General features: G+C 37.5%; 1 protein-coding gene across 4 annotated transcripts in view; it reads right to left on the bottom strand.

Annotated features, from left to right (window-relative positions):
- RNF220 (ring finger protein 220) overlaps positions 1–15,957 on the bottom strand; it is a gene marked incomplete at its 5' end in the record, with an annotated part of 335,258 nt that overhangs the window by 43,915 nt on the left and 275,386 nt on the right. For all 4 annotated transcript variants that reach the window (XM_083358456.1, XM_083358453.1, XM_083358454.1 and 1 more), the window contains 2 exons: positions 2,024–2,110; positions 2,720–2,816. In XM_083358456.1, coding sequence (XP_083214582.1) covers positions 2,024–2,110; positions 2,720–2,816 — 184 coding nt within the window. The remainder of the gene's footprint in view (positions 1–2,023; positions 2,111–2,719; positions 2,817–15,957) is intronic.

The following is a 15,957-nucleotide window of genomic DNA, read 5'->3' as shown; positions in this document are numbered from 1 at the left end:
TAAATCTCTACTTTTTTCACGCTAATCTAAATAAAATTAAAAGTATTTAAATTCTGAGCATTCAATGGGACAAATCCTTGAACAGTTCATTTGTCTTATTGGTCTGGTTTTCATTTAGTGCTAAGCCACTTTTTGATTTAATGTAAAATGCAAATCTATCCTAAGGATTGTTTAAAAAAGCAAACTGCAGTTAAAATCCATTTATAAACCTGGCTTGTTTTAACAGTTAACCCAGACTTATAGTTTGTTCCTGAATTGTCTTTTGTCCTGTCACTCAAAATACAGGTAATAGAAAAAAAATACGGTGAAACTAACTAGGAATAACCATAAAGTTGTAAGCAAGGCAAATCCTGACTTGGTGTTATCTACAAATACAACTGTAAAATGTAACAATCAAAATGCAGCATTCCAGCTTTTTCCATGATGCTCCCAGGCCTTTTCCTTTGCTCATTCACATACAAAATATTTATGCCATTTTGTTCTATTTATTCAAACATTATGCAGTTCTTGAGGGTGAAGGTGTGTTCTCCGAGCTTGTGAGCTGGTTTCCAAACGTTTCGTTACCAGGCTAGGTAACATCTTCAGCAGAGTTTAGGAATTAATTTGTTGCTGGACACCTACATTTTAGACTCCTAATTTCATGGCTGTAATAAACAGGCAAAGTATTTTTTTTTAATCCCATTTATATCCCACCCTTCTCCGAAGACTCAGGGCGGCTTACAATCTAAAGCACAATGTGCTTAGCAATAGCCTTCATTCTATGTATATACCTGCTTATTAAGCGGCATTATTACAAAGTCAGCTTATTGCCCCCAACAATCTGGGTCCTCATTTTACCTACCTCGGAAGGATGGAAGGCTGAGTCAACCTTGAGCCTGGTGGGATGCGAACCTGCACTAATTGCAGGCAGCTGGTGTTACTTAAGGAGGCATTAGCCCACTGCTCCACCAAGGCTTACAGGTAGTCCTTGACTTATGACAGCAACTGAGACTGACATTTCTACCACTAAGTGATGTAGTTGTAAAGTGGAATGCACTGCTTAGCCACAGCAATCCCTATAGTCATAATTGTCATCATTAATTGAATCCTGTAGTTTTTAGGCATGGTAACATCCTGCCAGTTTCCCAGAAAGTCAGTGGGGAAGCTGGCAGGAAGTTACAAGTCCCAGGGTGGCCGGGAGTGAATGATTTCTGCTGGGTGAGGTAATGAGCAATGAAGCGTGCAAGAGGCACAAGTTGAGGAGTTTGAGAGGGGTTTATGTGCAGGTCTGGTACACGGGGGTACCTGAGGCATGGGGTGGATTGAGAAGGATGTGAAGGGAGGTGCTTTGATATTTGGGGAGGATTCATGGGAGTGCACAAGGGTGTGGTGCAGGGTTGAGGAAAGTGTGTAAGAAGTGTGTTGTGGGTTGGGGAGGAAGACATGGGAGATGTGGTGAGTGAAAGTGAGGATGTGCAGCATGAACATAGAATGGTTCAGGGAGGGTGCGTGAGTGACTTACCTCAATGCCTTGCAACCTTCTCTGCTAGTTTCCCCACTGACGTTCTGGGGAAGCTGGCAGGGAAGATTGCAAATAGAGATCATATGACTGCAGGACTCTGCAACCAGTTGTTAAGTGCAAAACTGGCTATAACCACTATTCATTCAGCACTGCTGTAAATTCAAATGGTTGCTGAAAGAAAAACTTGTAGGTCAAGGACTAACTGTATACCAATCTATTGAACTTTCTAATGGAAAAATGTAGAACTTTTACTCAGAACTGAATGTCCCAAATAACAGAACACCAAGGAAAATTTTCTCAGTCAAGTGATATGCTTACATGCACCAAGATAGTCAAATTTGCCATTTACCGTAACTACCTAAGTGTTTGTTTAGTATGTGCCTGTATTCTCTTTGTCTTGGTTTTGGATTGTATTAAGAACTAAGAAAGTATTGGCTTTGAATGCATTCTCACCAATTCCCAGCACAACAAAGCAAATTCTTCTACGATGTAACACTGCATTTCAAAAGAAAGCCTACTTACTTTAGGACTGCACCTCGGAGTGCCTCTCTCTCTTTGGCTTCACCTGGTTCTTCCCCAGTGCATGGAATGATATCTGCTTCAGTGTACCTAAGAATGTAGCGTTAAGGAGAATGCAGCCTGATACTAATTTTACCATTTCTGGACTTCTCTTCAATGTTTATTTTAGGTCAAGTACCCTTTGTAACATGAGATGTGCAATTACAATTCACATATTTATTAAGTCTCCGATAAGATTTAATATCCCACCCTTCCCCCCAAAGTACATAATATTCCCTCTTGCAATATTTCTCCACAATAGCATATCTGTGAAATAAACTGTACTGAGCGAAGGACTGTGACTGCTTGAAGTCCCCACAGTGAATTATCAAGGCGATGGGTGGACTTGATTCTTGGGGGGAAGGGGAGGGTGTCTCTCTGTTCTTTACCTAACTACCAATTATACCACATTTGAACCAATGTAATTATGAGGTATCAAAAGAGAATATTTGAGAATAGCATCTTTTTTCAAAAGGAGCAGCATGTGAATGCCACTGGTGTTACCAGGGAATTACTGGAAAATAAGGTTAATCAGTATGTAAAATTTTTTGTTTCTGAACTCTTCTCTAACAGAGCTATAATCTTGGAACTTCTAGAAAGCAAGGTACTGGCAAAGACAAAGCCACCTGCTAGGAGTTTAGCATCTCTAGAAAATGATACTGTGGTTTTCCATATTCCAATGTGTCATCACCATCCACATCAAGGTCAGCATCACTGTCTGGATTCTCTTTGCCACTGCACATGACAAACCCGGATCCTAGAGAACAAGAAAATGCGTAGAGAACATCATTGAAGGATATAACTAACAAAGAAATACAAAGTAATCATCTGGGAAGGAAAGAAGGAAGCACAATTTTTAGTCTGGGTAAAGACTATTGTGGACAAAGACAGCAATCTCATTTATACAGGTTTGTAGTAAGTATTTCCCTCCAGGCTTACTGTAGTTATGGACGCATATTTCTTGGTTTTGCTATGTGTAATATAATGGCAAAAATTCTTTAGAATTTTTTTTAAAAAAGATTATTTTACATTTTGACTTATAAAAAGGAATTTAGAGAGGATTTCATTGTTCTTTTGATATTCAGATTAATTATTTTGGAGGGGCAGCGGGGCTCTGTGAGGGATGACAATTGTCAGAAATAAACTGAACTGCGAACTGCAGTGCATAACAGCAGAAAAAGTATATTCAAGCCAAAAGCAAGCAGTTTATGATTTATGAGAACTATTGTGGCAAGCAAGAGAAAATAAATGTATAGAACTTCCAGTTAAAATGGATGGAGTGAAAAACATTGTCCTATGCAAAAGAAATCCTAGTATTCTAATGTTGATATACAGAAAGTAAAATAATAATAATAATAATAATAATTTAATTTAATTTTAATTTAATAACATTTATATACCGCCCTTCTCCCTGAGGACTCAGGGCGGTTCACAGGGCAGAGTAAAATAGCAAATACAAACATTAAAAGGAGATTAAACAATTGCCCTAATTAAAAACAATAAAAGTACAATTCTAAAAAACCCCGAGATAAAATTAAAAGACCAAAAATAAAACAACCCCACCGATCCCCATCAGGCTAGGCCAGCTTGTACAAACAAAAATGTCTTGAGATCGCGACAAAAGGAGCGAAGATCGGGCGCCATCCGGAGCTCTACCGGTAGCTGATTCCACAGCTCCGGAGCGCCCACAGAGAAGGATCTCCCCCTGGGGGCCACCAATCGACATTCTCTGATCGGTGGCACCCTGAGGAGGCCCTCTCTGTGGGAACGCACAAGGCGCAGGGAGCTTGATGCCGGCAGCAGATGTTCCCTGAGGTACTCCGGCCCCATGCCATGGAGGGCTTTAAACACCGTTACCAGTACCTTGAATCTCACCCGGAAGACAACTGGCAACCAATGCAGCTCACGGAGCAGAGGTGTAACGTGGGAGTATCGGGAGACTCCCAACACCACTCTCGCGGCTGCATTCTGTACCAGTTGGAGCTTCCGGGTGGTCCTCAAGGGCAGCCCCATGTAGAGAGCGTTGCAGTAGTCCAGACGAGAGGACACGAGCGCATGAGTGACCGTGCACAAATCATCCCGGCTAAGATAGGGCCGCAACTGGCGCACCAGGCGAACCTGGGCGAAGGCCCCCCTAGTCACAGCTCCTATGTGGTCTTCTAATAATAATAATAATAATAATAATAATAATAATAATAATAATAATAATAATAATAATACATGCTTGATGGACTGCTATGTAAAACTGAATGTTGACTTTTCTTCATAAATTGTATTTATTTGTATCCTGCCTTAATCTGAACTGCTCGTCACTTGTCCCATCTCATCACCAAATTAGATGATATATTTTATTAAATCCAGAGTAAAAGGAGCATAGTATGCAGGATATAGTATACATGGATAAAATAAATTTATTGTCAAAGTATATGGTAAATGACAATATAATATGGGGAATCCCAATCACAAATTCAGGAACAAATTTTTAAAAAATATCTATCCAGCAAAATTTGTTCTGCCTTCTAGATGTGATGATAAAACACGCATACATGAGATGCATTCACCACCAAACCAATGAGATTCCCCCCAGTGAACCAAATTGTTTACACATATTGAACATATCTCACGAGATTGTACAGCTGACATGCCCGTCTTGTACAACTTAGGTACTGTTTTACATTAGCCAGTTTGGAAGCCAAATTTTATTTGTCCTGTACAGCTACAAGTTGTACAAAAGTATTTTCAAAAAGAAACATGTTTGTTTTCTGTTTCCGGAAACAGGCATGCTCTACAATATTGTACAAAGTAGCCTTAATTTAATGTATAGTCACCATCAAACAGAATGTACATATTGATTTTTTAAAAAAATCCCATTTATATCCCGCCCTTCTCCGAAGACTCAGGGCGGCTTACAATTTTTAAGCACAAACCAATTGCTCGCCTGGCAAATCTTTCTGTAATTTTTTCATTTTAAATTCTTCATACTATGCCATCTTAGGTAACCACTCTCCAAATAGAAATAATGAGAGCACACAGCATAAATGCAGGACAAAACCTTCCAAAACTAATATGGCCAAGCAGCAGCTTAAGCAAACTCAAAGCTAAAACAGAAAACAAGATAATTTCCATTGTATTATTATTGAATTATATTATTGAAGTTTTAACTTCAAATGACCGTTCAGGGTGCCTAAGAATAAGGATAGGAATAATAATTTTAATTTAATTTTAATTTTTGTTGTTTTATTTAAAGGTTTGGTTGCAAACTGTCATGAGTTCTTGGAACTGTAGGGGCACAGAAACATAATGTAAACATAAATATGCTGCATTCTAGCTATTAAAACCCAGGTCATTTACACAAGAAAAACATGTTTACTACTTTATGTTTCCAGTTTACAAGGTTCTACCTGTATATGACTCATCCTTACTAATAAAACCAATCCAATGAACTAAAGAACCTGATTCTCTGTCCTCTTTAATCCAAAATGCCTCTTTCAAGGTCCAAGCAAACAAGTATGAGTACTCAGGCCCGATTCTGGGCCTATTAAACCAAGAAAAACAAAGTGACCATTGCTTCTGATCCCCATTGTTCTTGTAGTCAATTGCTCGACAAGCAATTCCAGCACCAGTATTGAGTGGCACTTCTATAAACCCTGTGACAGTTTGGGAGACAAACTCTCCCTCATCAGTCAGAATGTACAAATCAGGATGACTTACTCTGAGAGTACAGCTGCCTTCCAGCACTGTGCTCACAGCTCTGCTCAGTCTGATTTTGAAGCAGCTAACCCTGGCACCAAAAAAATGAGTTAATACCAAATATTTTTAGGAGTTCAAAACAATAACTATTTCTGCTGATATATAAATGCAGGTACTTTACAAAAAGTATGGAGGCCTATTTATTTTTATTTTATTTATGAAATTTCTACGCCACCCATCTCCCCTACAAAGTGACTCTATTGCACACAACTTAAGGGACAATTTCTCTAAAAGCCCATTAAAACGATTCTTTCCTCATTTGTAAATATTTATTTTTTGCTGGTATCTCCTTGCACGTCTATGATGTATGAGTGGGCAAGCTACAAAGTATGACTCAAGTGTTACTAAAGCTTGGGAATAGTGAATAGGAGACACTGACCTACTCTCTGTTATAAAGGCTACTCAAGAATTAGAGAATGGCCATGAGATTTATAAGCTAAAAGAGAGGGGAATCAATAGTTTATGATATCTGTTACTATTAATATGCTGGGTTAAAAATATATTAATCATTAACAAAGATAATTAGAGCAGTCAGCCTCTTACAGCAATCTTTTTTTCCCTTCCTTTTTCTAAAAAAGGGAAGTTTTTTTAAACTACTGTTACTGTTTACAATTTAAGATGTTAGTTTTTTTTCATTTACTTTAGCCAGCATGAATCTAATTGCAAGATATGGTAAAAAGCCTCATATAATGTCCCAGGAAGTAATCTCCATATTTGTGCAACTTTCCCCCTTAAATGAGTTGCATATTTACCGGTAGTAAAAGCTTCATTTAAAAGGTAAACTCTCCACCCAAAGCTCTCACAAAATCCTGTACTTTTTATTGGAACAGTACCTGTATCTGTACTATATTCAGAAGCAGATGGTAGCAGGAAATAAAAGAAATAATGCATCTTGCATAGTTAGGCTTACAGAGCAAATGGCATATGGATTAGACTTCATTTTGGAGAGCAAACAACACAAATAATGCCAATGAAAAATCAAGTTCTTTTGCAATCAGTCACAAGACAAAAGACAGAAAGGTGAAGATACCAATTGTATCCTTAGTTGGGTTATTTGTGCCAGCAACTCATAATCTAATTTTAAAACTGAATAAAATTAAAGCACCTAATTATTTTCTTAGCTAAAACATTTATAAACCAAAGTGACAAATCTCCTATTTGTCCAACTGACAACAGCAAAAAAAAAAAGCTGCTGGTTAATATGTCCTATATGTAGCATGTATTAGCTTCAGACAGCAACCATCTGGATTGTTAGGGGTCAACTCTTCACCCTCCAGGTATTCCAGAACTGCTCAACCTGATTTTATACTGAATTTGGTGCTAATATCTACCTGTGTTTAAGTAGTTATCATTTGTGGATATTGTTGCTAATTGCCACTTAAAGGTAACTTTTTTAAAAAGGCAAACCAACCGTTATAAATGGCAAAAATCTGTAAGTAAAGTATAAGGTCAAGCCTGCCACAAAAATTAACCAATGCTGACTGAAGTTTATATTTCTGACTATCACTCTCCCAGGCAGCATAAGGGATATTAAGCAGTTCTTTCCTTATCAATAACTCTATCCGGTTTTACTTTTTAACTGGATAGCGTGAAAAATTTCAACTATCAAAAATAAAATGAGACTTTACCATTTAGGTAGAGTTTACACAATATGGATGAAAAGAGTATTCTGTTAAAGCCTTCCCCCCCTTTAAACAGTTGATTTTGCTGTTTTCCTAGAAGTCTGTAATAGCAATTTGAGCAACACCCATTTTCCTCAGTATCTTTATTATGATGATCTTTGACTAGCCTTTACAGTAGAAAAAGACAATCACCATCTGGGGGGAAAAAACAACACTAAGACCATAACATAAAAAATATAGCTAATTACGATATGCCCAGTTGCATAACTTGATAAAGATATTTGGCCACCTGATACGTGAATATAGTCAGAATACTTTAAAAAGTAGTAAATATAAAATTTATCAGTGTGACCTGAACTGTAGATGACTGGGGAGAACCTATGTCCTGCAACATCATAAAAAGTATTCGGTATGAGGACAATGAGCAAGAGTTTCTACCTGTTTGATAGGATCTGTGTAAATAAGGAATCCCATCAAATCTTCCTGTCAGAGTGTTGAACGGAGGTTACTAAAGTGGGTTCTGGAAAAGGCCCATCAGCATTTATTTAAAGTTAAATTGTATAGATACCTCACAGGTAGTGGGGCTTGCAGATATCTAACACTTGGTGACAGAATTCAGGAGCATGGTGATATTATTTTGGTAATCAATACCCCTAATTCTTTCTTTTACTATTGATATGGCTTTCTCCACCTTCACTGGCTTAAATTTTCAGGAGAGAAACCAAATCTGCCAAGTCCTTCTATATAGGTACAGTACCAAAAAGATTGGTGGTTGTCTGATAATAGCAGAGCATTGAGCCTGTAAGGCCAAATAAGATTCTGAGCCCTGAAATTAAAAACTTGGTCCAGGTCTGGATCTCAATACTGGGCATGTTTGCTTCATGCCTGAAGACTGCATTAAAGAGTGCATTTTGGGGTAGTCCTAAAGAAATTTGATTTAATGACTTCGTTAGGTTTGTATGTGGGTATTTTCTTCATCCAAATTGTCAACCTTCTAGTTCCTGTGAGAAAGATATTTTCCCCTCTTATTCTAAGAAAAATAATTAAAAAAATGAATAAAATTGCTCTAGTGCTGTTGGGACTCACATCCATTTATTGGGCCCAATACCTGGCAACAATTTATGTGAGTTTTCAGTTGTTGAAGAAACAAGCTAGAACAAGAACATGTGGTAATATGGATGCAGTTTAGGGGGAAAAGCAAAGGGAAAATAATTTGTGATCAGGTTTGAAGTAAATTACATGTTACGTATAAATGATCAGGTAAGCAAGAGTTACATTAGTCACACTGATGGCAGCACTAAAAATCAACAACCAGAGAGAGACAGTCACTTTTTCCTAGCAACTGCTAGACTGGATCTAAACATTTAAAAGAAAAGGTAGATAAATCCTCAATACTGGATAGTTCCTCTAAGCTAAATCTCAGAGCTTTGGTAACAGGAAGACATAAGGCTCCTTTGTGCTTCCATCCCACTTTGGTGCATCTGAAAAGAGAATCCCATATCCAAAATGCAATGGCAATTTTTCCAGTCCTGTCCCAATCTAATATTTATCCACAGACACTCAAACATTTTTGTGCTTTTTCTGGAGCAGACTATCATCATAAAGGAATTTTGCAAGCAAAAGCTACTGGTGTAATTTCCATGGTGTCGTCTCAGTCTTCCCATGAGAAAAAAAATGGGGGGAGGGGAAAGGAAAGATGGAATTAGAGTAATCTTGAATTACTAAAGAGGGTCACATCACTGGATCAATAAGCATCACTGACAGAGATCAGGTTGCACTGCAATTCTTTCAATAATAGAGAGGATAGAAAAGCTGAGAGGAGGATTTTTCTAAAGCAGCAGAGCATGAAACAGAAACTTGGTAAGCAATCCAAAGCAGTGTCTTGGTTTACAGACCCCCAACAGTAGCACTAGGCTTTGCTCGTAGGCTCTGCTCACAAAACAATGCATTCAAACTTGCTTGGGTCCATTTCATAAAACAAGCTTTTATACTCACTGTAAACTAAATGTCATCAAAGTCACGAAGATGAAAGGAAAGTAGTAATTAATCAACTAATTAAGCAACTGACTGGAGTAATACTTTCTGTTTTTCAGTCAGCAGCAGGTATCACTGATTTTGTTACCTGTTATGCTAGAATAATAAAAAAAAAAGAACTCACTTTCCAAGAAGTGGCAGTGAGTTGAGATAAACTCTGCAGTACAAGTAAAGGAAACAAGTGACTAAATACATGAAGCCAGAAAATAGGGGCAGCTCACTGTCTTGCCAGTTTCAAACTGAAATTAGTTACAGATGCAGTCACGGTGTCTTGTGTAAACGCTATCGATTGGAAAGCTGACAGTCTTAGGAGTTTCAATGCTAAGACAATCAATTTGGCAACAGTGTCACCTGCCACTTTGCTGAATAGTTGACAATGCAATTATCCAGTGTGGAGGCAAGGAGTTGGCGTGTGTCAAATGCAATTAATCACCTTCTGGGCACTATTCAATAATGCATTTCACCGCCTGGTGCAAGAGACGACATGCGAAGACAAGTAGCAGTTTCAAGTCATTGAGGAACCACATTTCTTTCTTTTTGGGGAAACAGAATACAAAAAAAAAAAATACTGTCCGAGCACAACAACTGCATTTTAAAATGTTATTAAAATAGTCTCAATCAATATTTTTGCAGATGTGGTTGAAATGCAACTTCAAAACCCAGGAGAGAGGCTGTGTTCAGGGCAGATGGCTGGGGGGGAAATAACCGAATTAGAATCTGCAACCTTCATACTGAAAATAGGAGTTTGTGCATACACAATTATCGTTAAGAATGCTGCAAATGCCAAATGTAGTTAAACATCTCTTACCAGTTTAGCAACAAATAAAATATAGTTTTAAAACGGATTATCTCAATTTCCAGCATGGAACAGCTTAAAAGCCTTTCCTCTGTCTCTCTTTTTTTCTGTTAGAATAACAGAGTTGGAAGAGATCACAGAGGTCATCTAGCTCAACCTCCTGTTCTGATTTTCACTACTATCTGAATTTGATAACAGATGAATTATGATTATGAAAATGTCTGTGTATCTGAGGTTGGCAACAATATCCCAATCTCAGCTTTTAGTGCTACCTAGCACAGTGAAGAAAGTTTTTGAAGTGGAAAAGGAGTATGTATGTATGATTACCCAAGAACAGAACAATCTCAATCCATTCTTTTGTAAACAGTGACATTTAAAAACAAAACAAAACGATTTTCTGTATAGAGCAAAATTAAAATATCAGGGAAAAAGGTAAGATAAGACTTTCCCCCCTTGACTTTGTACATGCAGGGAACCATTGATGTGGAAAACCACTGAACTGGTAAGGGCATAAATGGTACATTCTTTGCCTGGCTCTGGATATTTGCTATGAGGGTGATGTGCAGTTTCTGTCTAAATTTTCAATGTAAATCAAGATATTTTATTGGAATGCTGACTTAGCGTGAAATTAACTTTAATTAAAAACAAAACGTATCTTTTTATGGATCTATAGAATCTGCATTAAGTTTGAAACCTAGTCTGCCCGAAGACTGTGCTGTTTATATAAAGGTTGACTACAAGACATTTTATTCATTTCGTGAAGGCACTTTTCTCACTTTTTGTACTTGGACACAGAAGAGTAATAAACACACAGTGAACCCCAAAAACATTTGCCAAGAAAGGCAACATAAGGCCTCATTCTACAATTTTGAAGAGTCGCACCACTATACTCAATGGAAAACAACTGTTCTCTTCCTAAAAGCAAAATGTTTTCAAGGAAAAAACCAAGAAAGTCCAGTTGCCTTTTGAAAAGCACCTTTGGGACAACCATGACTTGGATAATTGAGAATCTCCACAGACATTTGTTCTCTTCCTAGCTGATAGAATAACAGGTCTGCATTACAATTTAATATGAACATTTAAGAGCATGCCCAGGCTTGCTTTCCTTATGAGATCTTATCATATAATGCATGAGTCAATAGCCTTTTCAGTTCTACGAAAGTAAGTAAATTGTCATTGAATTTTGCTTTGGGCAAGACTGACATTTGGAAGATGATACCTGTAAAAGCCAGCATCCTACAAGAAGTGGTGATCTCACAGAATTTTGGTCATTTTCAAGATTACTTTTGGGGGATTCAGGCACAGAGGACATTATATTATCAATGAACAGTGTATTCTATAGATCTTTGAATGTAATATTTATATTTATACCCATAAATATATATTGTTTATTTTATGATTTTTAGGGTTAGGCTTCCAAGTTATCGAAGAGCAGAATTGTAAGTAAATGCTATTGGTCTTAAAATTGTTCCTCAGGGAAGGTAAAATTTAGTTATATTTATATCTCCATCTCCTGGATTATTTATTCTGCTTGCTGTGCAATTAAGGAATTATCATCTTGATTTCTTCCAAAATGTGTTTTATTTATTTATTTATTTATGTTAGTTGTATGCTAGGTTTTCGGCTTTAAGCTTTAAAAATGCAAATAATTAAGACAATTGTAGACAAAAATAAGCATTGAACTTGAGGAATAGTCTCTAAGGTAACAAATCTACAAACCTGAAAGCAAAGTAAGGAATTATGAAGCTATTTTAAAAGTTACTCTGCTGACATTCTTTCAACCTCATTTCCTATTGTCAAATTAAAAGTAGGCAATTGAAAATTATGAATATCAAAAATTAATTACAGATTTATTGAAAGGATATGTATGTATTAGAGATTCCTTTTATTTCCTTAGTGGTCACTTGAAATGTCCTTATAATTTGCAGGAGTATCACTGGCCAGCACTCTTTGATAATGATCTTAAATAACAACACAAATTTTAAAAATCCAACTACAGGTAGTCTTCAAATTATAATTGTAACTGAGCCTTTATTTTGAATTGTAAGTCATGACAGTCTTTAAGCGGGTCACTGCATACAATTTTATCACCTTTTTGCACCAGTTGTTAAGCAAATGCCATGGTTGTTAAGTGATGCTATGGGGTATTTTTGCCAGAAACCAGAAGTAAACACTGATTTCCTTCAAAAACATTGTAAATAGCAATCTTGTGACCATGGGATTGTGCAAATGACTGTAAATGCAATAAAAGGCAGTGGTTGTCATAAGTTTGAATCCGGGTACTAAATAACTTTTTTTGGGGGGTGGGGTGGGGTGTTTGTCGTAACTTTGAATGGTCCCTAGGCAACCAGTCATAAATTAAGGATAACTTTACCAGTTAATTAATAGAATCAGAAATTAATAAGCTCAGACACACAGGCCACATAGCTTTATACGGAACAGTCTACAAAGCCATCTTCCTTTCTTCTAATGTTCCAGTGATAAAAAAATGATACCCCCCCAATTTTGGCATAAATTATGATAAGGTATAGGCATAATGTAATATGATAATGTATTACTTCTTTATGTCTTTATCTTAGAAGAATGAGAAAGGAGAGGCAAAAAAGTATTCTCATATCGGCAGGGCAAAATCAAATGCTTACACTGAACTTGTCATGATGCTTTGTTTCCTCAATTACAGGGAGAGAGCTCTACCATTTCAAATACAATATTTACAAAGCTTCTAGTTTCTATACATATTCACAGGGAAAAATAGTGATGCCACTTAGGCACTTTACTTTGCAGCAAGCATACTGTGACATCAGTGCCCACACCAAAAAACATTTCAATTAGCTGCAAACCAACAGTTGGATGACAGCCATCTGCTGGAAATGCCTGGCATTTATATTTTAATCAGTCTGATTCTCCAACAGTCGTAACAAGTGCAGATGAAACCATGAAAAATTCCACTGCTGCAGAAAATTAGGGTTCTGTGTGCTAGTCTTTCACTTGGCAAATTAAGAAGAAGCCTGCTGATCAGATTATCACTCCACTGAGTTCAGCATCTAGGAACCAGGAAAAACTAGAAAAAAGACATAATGGCAACCCTTTTCCTATCTATAGTGTCTGGAATTCAGAGGCATGCTAGTTAAAAGGCTTCCTGTAGGCTGGTACTCTTTCCTGCAAAGAAAATGGTATACCAAGAAAGGTAAGGCTTCTTTGTTAGCAGGGTTATCAGCACCTTCAAACTAACACACAATGTTATACTAGGAAAGATCTTTGAATCAGATTTTCCTGCAGAGTTCATCTTAGCTTTCTGATGATCAGTCTTTTAAAACCTTACACATTGCTTTAATGAATATTTCAACGCAAGTAAAATTGCCAAGAATATCAAGTGAACAGAGTGTTGGCCAGTTGTTGTCATACTTAAAAGATTTAGTACGGGAATGGCAAAAAAAGGCAACTTAACTACATTTTTCAACCCTTTCATATCTGGAGGGGGCAGCAATCTCAGCTCTATCAGACAGCAGAGCTCAGAGTTTAAATGGGACGTTGCTGCCTTGCTTTTCCTGTCTGTCTGTCTCCTTCTCTTTCTCTGAAGTTGCCTGGACAGCTTCCTCAAGCTGGTGTTATCACTCCCTCTAACCACTCTTGGCAGGCAATCTAATTCCCCCTGAAAAGGTCACCGCCATTTTAACTGCCTTTCAATCACATTAGGAATGTGGCTGCTCGTGCCCACAGAACTATGCCTGCAGCTCTCCTGGCTAAGGTGCAATCGATAAACTGACATACCATTCCCCCCACCCTCCCAGCAGTAGATGGCTCTTCCGCTGTGCCATTCAGAAGTACCGCTCCCTCCCCATTTACTTACTTTGGCTAAAGGAATGACACAAGATGCTGTTTGACCAAAACTCTCATAAAACTCTCATAAAAGCAATACTGACATATCCAGAAAGATAAGCTTGTAGGCCTTGAATGAAATAGCTCAATTGTGAAAACAAGGGAGGGGTTGCTGGAGGGATTAGACACATAGAAGCAGCCACATCACATTCTGGGAACCAACCAGCCCTTTCAAGACAGGTTGCCCCCCCCAAAAAAAAACACACTTCCACAAAACTGCTTCCAGCTCCTTTCCCTGCAATCATTACGGTTATCTCTCCTACCTTCACCCTTTTTCCCTCACAGTTACTACCATCATGTTTCCTCCATCGATCCTCATGTAAGACACTGTTTTAAGTCTGCTCACCTTTTGACTGCGCTAAGCCATTTAAGAGATGACAGCAACCTCTATCAGCACAAAGCCAATATGATTCTTTTCAGATAATGCACTTTTGTCACCCGTTCTCCCTCCCATTCACTCTTTCAAATAGCAGACATGTTAAAAAATGCTAAGCTTTCAAAGAAAAAACACACACACCATTTTTGAGCCTCACTCTGTAATTCTTTAAAAGGATAATCTCACAGCTTAATGAAAATGAGCAGCTGTTATAGAAAACAAGTGAAGAATTGCTATAAATATTAGGACTATAAATTAAGACAATAAAAACTCAGTGCCTCTAGTTCTGGAGCAGAATACCATGTGGAACTTTAGACACATACAACAGAAGATAACCTTCCACAAAACCTAGCAGATAAGTCCAATAGGTACATTTGTTCCACTGACTGAGATAGCTACACAGAACTTTTTGAGCATGATATATATGCATCCTTCATCAAAGGATAGTATTTGCTGCTATAGGAGACCCAAGATAAGTGAATTTCACTTGCAAGGAGAACAGCTGCCCTTCACACAACCACAGGTTTTTACATAAATAAGTCTTTGTCTTTGTGTACGCATGCTAAAACAATGATTACCATTTTTCAAATCAGAAAAATGTACCTCATTATCACAATTTTAGGAAATATTGAGCTAAACAAAAGCTGGGGAAAAAACCCAAATAGATGGCACTAACCTGCCACAGTTGTGAAAGGAGTAAGATGGTATGATAAAGGAAATTCATAAACTGCATGAATTGATAATTCACTAATAAGTCTGTTTCTGTGAAATGCAGGTTTCAGCCTTAAGACCATCTAGCTAGATAAGATTCATACAGATCAGGGTTGATGGGTTCACACATTTTGCTGAGTCATGGTTTGTTTTAACAATAAGGCACATCAGTAAGGCACATATTTGGATTTCTCATCATTCTAAGTGAACACCAGTCAATGTGATCACCACAATTTAAATAACTTATAGCTTAACACAAAGTGTAAACTATGCTACTAAAAATTTCAGGGCCCCAAACCAAGAAAGACACATAATTCTTCCAAGCTGTGTTCTTTACTGATCCACACCTATAGACAAAATCTTGCCTAATTGAAGCACTCTACTATCTGCATAGTGAGGGGCTGTCTTCACCCTCTTCCTCTAACACATTGGACTGGAATGTACCTGCGCCCTCCTGGAAATCCAGCCTACTACAAACCATCAGAAAGAAAGATTTCAGGGGAAAAAAAATCAGGTTTAAATAAGTTAAGTTATTAATGTTCATTTTAACAGTGGGATGTAAAGGGTACATCACTCTTAAAGGGTATCTAAGATAGAACACCCAGTTCAAGAGTTTTGCAAGTATATGCTTTAGCAACAACGTATGTTTTAAGTAAAAACCTCAGTACTATACTGTCTCCTTAATCCGTTAATATAAGAACTTGGAAACATCAAGAAGTTGCACAGGGCA

The sequence above is a fragment of the Vipera ursinii genome, assembly GCF_947247035.1.
Source record: "Vipera ursinii genome assembly, chromosome: 3".
NCBI lineage: Eukaryota > Metazoa > Chordata > Lepidosauria > Squamata > Viperidae > Vipera > Vipera ursinii.
This window is presented reverse-complemented; position numbering and strand designations above follow the sequence as displayed.